The sequence below is a fragment of the Hydractinia symbiolongicarpus genome, chromosome 14 (assembly GCF_029227915.1).
Source record: "Hydractinia symbiolongicarpus strain clone_291-10 chromosome 14, HSymV2.1, whole genome shotgun sequence".
Classification (NCBI taxonomy): Eukaryota; Metazoa; Cnidaria; class Hydrozoa; order Anthoathecata; family Hydractiniidae; genus Hydractinia; species Hydractinia symbiolongicarpus.
In genome coordinates, this window is record NC_079888.1 from 5,549,397 (window position 1) to 5,554,792 (window position 5,396).

Below are 5,396 nucleotides of genomic sequence, written 5' to 3' on the forward strand. Positions count from 1 at the left end.
ACAGTCTAAAGTCGTTGCAGTTTAAACTGACGCCTAATAAACACTGGCTAGATAAAAAGTCGGTAAAGAGTGACCTAACTTTTGTTCAGTGACTAATATTTTTCACCGACCAAAATTTTTACTGAACATTCATTTTAACCGACTTTATTCTCTTCCGACTAAATTTTTTGCGGATTTGAAGTCTCTTTTTTATGGTGCCTTTTAAGCAAGATTGCTAAAGTCCTTTGCACACAAGTATGCATTTTATTGATAAAAATTTGTAGCTAATTTTTTATACGCAAAATTTTCCCATGATTTTGGTAAGTCCAACAGAGAAAAGAATGCGCTAAAAATGTCATAACAGCAGATGAAAAATTTCTTAATGTGTCATTTCTTAAAAGGTAGTGTCGGATACGCATGCCTTTTTTATAATTCTTTACATGAACGTAGTTGAAAGTAATTTTTAGTATAATCACAAATTTAGGATATCCTATCATATAATTACTTGACGTATCAACCAAAAAAGCATCTTGATATTTCCTGACGGATGAATACAGACTAAGGGCGTTGGAATTAATTTGCTTTGAAAAAAATATAAATAGCCGAAGTAAAAGAAAAATCTAACCAACATTTCTTATTTTCTGCAGTGGAACCAACATCAAGATATTAGGAAGAACTGTCAAGATGAATAACTTTTTGACATTTGTTGTGTTTGCATGCATGTACAGTAAGTGGATTCTTTTTATACAGTAACAAAGTTATGTTCAGGAATTGCAAAACTCATCACAATTTATTTCATTTTCAGTTTCTTTCGCTACCACTCACAGCCCTCAGGCAAACATGGGACGAGGAAATATGGGAAACCGGACCACCGACATGCCCAGGACAAACATGGGACGAGGAAATATGGGAAACCGAACTACCGACATGCCAAAAACAAATGTGGGACGAGGTAATATGGGAAACCGAACTACCGACATTCCCAGAACAAACATGGGACGAGGAATTATGAGAAACCGGACCACAGATATGCCCAGAACGAACATGGGACGAAGAAATATGAGAAACCGGACCACAGATATGCCCAGAACAAACATGGGACGAGGAAATATGGGAAATCGGACCACCGACATGCCCAGAACAAACATGGGACGAGGAAATATGGGAAACCGCACCACCGACATGCCCAGAACAAACATGGGACGAGGAATTATGAGAAACCGGACCACAGATATGCCCAGAACGAACATGGGACGAAGAAATATGAGAAACCGGACCACAGATATGCCCAGAACAAACATGGGACGAGGAAATATGGGAAACCGAACTACTGACATGCCCAAAACAAACATGGGACGAGGAAATATGAGAAACCGAACTACTGACATGCCCAGAACAAACATGGGACGAGGTAATATTAGAAACCGGACCACCGACATGCCCAGAACAAATATGGGACGAGGAAATATGGGAAACCGCACCACCGACATGCCCAGAACAAACATGGGACGAGGAAATATGGGAAACCGGACCACTGACATGCCCAGAACAAACATGGGACGAAGAAATACGAGAAACCGGACCACGGATATGCCCAGAACAAACATGGGAAGAGGAAATATGGGAAACCGAACTACTGACACGCCCAGACCAAATATGGGACGAGGAAATATGGGAAACCGCACCACCGACATGCCCAGAACAAACATGGGACGAGGAAATATGGGAAACCGGACCACCGACATGCCCAGAACAAACATGGGACGAGGAAATATGGAAAACCGAACTACTGATATACCCAGAACAAACATGGGACGAGGAAATATGAGAAACCGGACCGAAACAAATAGGGGAGGAAGTGACAATTAGACGGCTGATAAATCAGAAATGGAAGTGATAACATACATTTAACTAATTTATATTTTGTGGAAGGGTGCAAAAAACATACTTATTTTTGTTTCAACTTCCGAATTTTCATGTGCTTCGTGTTAGAGAAATAAATTAATTTTATTGATGTTTCATTCTCCAGTTTTATTGTCTAAATGCTCACTTCTTTCTCAGAATGATAGTTATCATCTTACGCAAAGCTGTAGGGGAAAGTTTTTTAGCATGACTTGCGGCTTTTACGAATAGAAAATAGAGAACGTTTACGCCCTAACCTAATTCTAACTAGTCTGAAACTAAGTGTCCTATGTTTAGATAACAAAGCTGGCTTACTGACTAAAAAGAGATACAGAATACAAAACCTGTGGTTATGACACGCGGTAGTTATGCTTGTGAAGATATCTCAAAAACTGCAAAAACACGAACTCCTTTTTCAAGGGCGTCAAAGTTAAAGTATCGAGAGTGCGCTATAGCAAAATATGAACAACACCAAATCCATTGCAAAACAAACAAACATTTAAAACAACCTTGTTCAGTTTTTAGCTGTATTTATGCATTATTTTTCAATTATTTCCACATACTTATCTTTTTTTAAAATGGCAGTTATTTTATTTTTAACCAACGAATAACTTTCTTTTGATCTGCCCAGCGATGACAAAATTGTTGCAAAAGGTTCTGAAAACACAAAAAGATTTCTATTAAATTTGAATTTTTATTTAGATCATGCCTCTTTAAAGAGAACACCTCTTTAATGTATTCGCGCAGAACAATTTATCCGTAGTTAAAATTGAAACTGAAAAAACTTGCCGCATTCAATTTTCAACCGCTCATAATTACAACATAGAATGCTGCCAAAACAAAGTTGGGTAAATGAGGGTGGGTAAACGAGGGTGGGTAAATCGGGGTGGATAAACGAGTGTGGGTAAACGAGGGTGGCCAAAAGAGGGTGGGTAAACGAGGGTGGTTAAACAAGGGTGGGTAACAAGGGTGTGTAAACGAGGGCGGATGTATGAGGTTGAGTAAACGAGGATGGGTAAACGAGGGTGGGTAAACGAGGGTGGGTAAACGAGGGTGGGTAAACGATGGTGGGTAAATGAGGGTGAGTTTTACAAACTGCGTTGCTGTACTTTGCTAGTCGTGCGATAAGTAATGCCGGTAAATAATGCCGATAAGTATACCACAGGACAGGGCCAGGCTGTACAGATAATAACAAACTTACGCGCAGTAAACCTTTCAACACTTATTTTCTTATTGTTTTTTCTATGCGATGTCTCTGGGTATGCAAGGACGGGTGTTCAAACTGTACGAGTTTTCGTGTTGTTTTTGCTTCTTTCCTCACCTACAATAACTACGCCAAAATACTAATATTGTCTCGATTGGTCATGAACAAAGTTTAAAACTTCAACAACCACAAAAACACTTAATTTTTTCTTATTAACATAATAACGTGATAAAAATTCACAAATAAGAAAACAATAAGGCTTCATTCTTACTATCAAGAACAAAATAATAATATTTTGTTGCAACTCTGTATAATTAACAATAAGGTGTGGTTTTCTTGTGGTGAAAATCAAAAGCCTGTTGCACTACATCATCTGCTAACGATTTCGGTATCCTGTCTAAGGGCAACAACCGGTATTTGTTATTAAAGAGAGTTCAGTTTCTAGTTGAATAACAACACCAGATCAGCTCCATTGTAATTAATCTGTAACTATGGTTACTGTTACACTTTGCATATTTAAGTCAAAATTTTGCATTATTAATTGCTTGAAAATGGGTGTGTGAACACCCGAAACATCGCAAACAATGTAGTTTTTTTCTCTATGAATTTGACACTGTTCATGTCTTGCTATAATATACTTTCAATTTGACTAAGAAATTCTTTGAGTTTTAAAACATTTCAGTGCTGTGAAACGATCTCATTAAACCAAACCACGCCTTCGCATAATGTCAAGTTTTCTATTTTTTGCCTCTTTTAAATCAATGAGCCAGGTCTGTCACCTTACAAACTAAGCCTGGGACACCCTGCTCCAAAACTGAATTAAATTAAGTTAGAGCGTCGAAAATTTCTTCTTTTTTTATTGTTGAACGTTTGACTGTAAACTCATCTTTATCTCGATGTTTCTAGGCAAACTTGTTTTAAATTATGTAAAATATGATTAAAGGCATTCGATTCAACGCAGCTTGTTTAAATGATCGTTAACTTAACTAATTTCTTAAAGCGACGCAGACAGAATCATCAGCAATGTCTTTGCGCAAAAGCTAAAACAATAATAACTATCATTCTGACAAACAAGTGAGTATTCAAACAATAAAAGTAGTGGAAAATCAAATAAATAAAAGTAATTTATGTCTAACACGAAGTATAAATAATATTTTACCTAATCTAGCCATCCTACATACAACGATGTAAGTCGAAAAGTTAAACCTCTAACCTGGACAAAATAAAAATAAAATATTTTTTGCACCCATCCACAAAATATAATAAGTTAAATGTTTGTTAGCATTTCCATATCTGCTTTTTCAGCCGTCTAATTGTCACTCCGTCCAATATTTGTTTTTGTCTGGTTTCGCATATTTCCTCGTCCCATATTTGTTCTGGGCATGTCGGTGGTCTGATTTCTCATATTACCTCGTCCCCTATTTATTTTCGATTTGTTGAACAGGTTTCCCATATTTCCTCGTCCCATATTTGTTCTGGGCATGTCGGTGGTCTGATTTCTCATATTACCTCGTCCCCTATTTATTTTCGATTTGTTGAGTCGGTTTCCCATATTTCCTCGCCCCATATTTATTCTGGGCAAGTCAATGGTCTGATTTCCCATATTTCCTCGTCCCATGTTTGTTCTGGGCATATCTGTTGTTCGGTTTTCCATATTTCCTCGTCCAATGTTTGTTCTGGGCATTTCTGTAGTAGCGAAAGCAACTGAAATTGAAATAAATTGCGATGATTTTTACAATATCTCAGCGTTATTACAATAATGTAAAAAAGAATCAACCTACGACACATGCTTGAAAACATCAGGGGAGTGAGAAAGTTATTCATCTTGACAGGTCTTCCTAATATCTTGATGTTGATTCCAATGCAGAAAATAAGAAATGTTGGTTAGCCTTTTTTCTCACTTCGGCTTTTTATATTTTTCTTAAAGGATATTAATTCACACACCCTTTGTCTGTATCCATCCGACAGGAAATATCAAGCTAATTTTTGGTTTATGCGTCAAGTAATTATATAGAACGATATCTTAGACTTGTGGTTAAACTAAACATTACCTTGACAATCGGCACCACCTTTTGGAAACATGACGCATTGAAGAAATTTGATTTAAATGTGTTTTATTCAATCTAGGTAGGTAGACAAAGCCAAACAGCTATTAGGTTTTGCTGAAGTTCTTATCTCTAAATTAACTTCCCATTCATAGTATGTTGTCCACTGGTAGCATAAAACATTTAGATTAGTATATTTAAGATTATCATGTCGCCAAATTCATCAAAACATAAACTAAAATATCTATTCTTGAAACAAGCATTTA

The 5,396-nt window shown here is 36.8% G+C and overlaps 2 protein-coding genes across 2 annotated transcripts; one reads left to right on the forward strand and one right to left on the reverse strand.

Moving 5' to 3' along the window:
• Positions 1 to 870: 870 nt before the first annotated feature.
• LOC130625098 (putative uncharacterized protein DDB_G0286901) lies at positions 871 to 1,848 on the forward strand. The gene has a single exon (XM_057440174.1). It carries the CDS (start codon positions 871 to 873, stop codon positions 1,846 to 1,848), a length of 978 nt encoding a protein of 325 aa, XP_057296157.1.
• A 1,635-nt stretch (positions 1,849 to 3,483) lies between these two features.
• Positions 3,484 to 4,935, reverse strand: LOC130625851 (N66 matrix protein-like). The gene is made up of 2 exons (XM_057440965.1): positions 4,867 to 4,935; positions 3,484 to 4,789 (listed from the first exon to the last, which is right to left on the reverse strand). The coding sequence occupies exons 1-2, from the start codon at positions 4,907 to 4,909 to the stop codon at positions 4,395 to 4,397; spliced, it is 438 nt and encodes a 145-aa protein (XP_057296948.1). The 5' UTR covers positions 4,910 to 4,935; the 3' UTR covers positions 3,484 to 4,394.
• Positions 4,936 to 5,396: the final 461 nt, after the last annotated feature.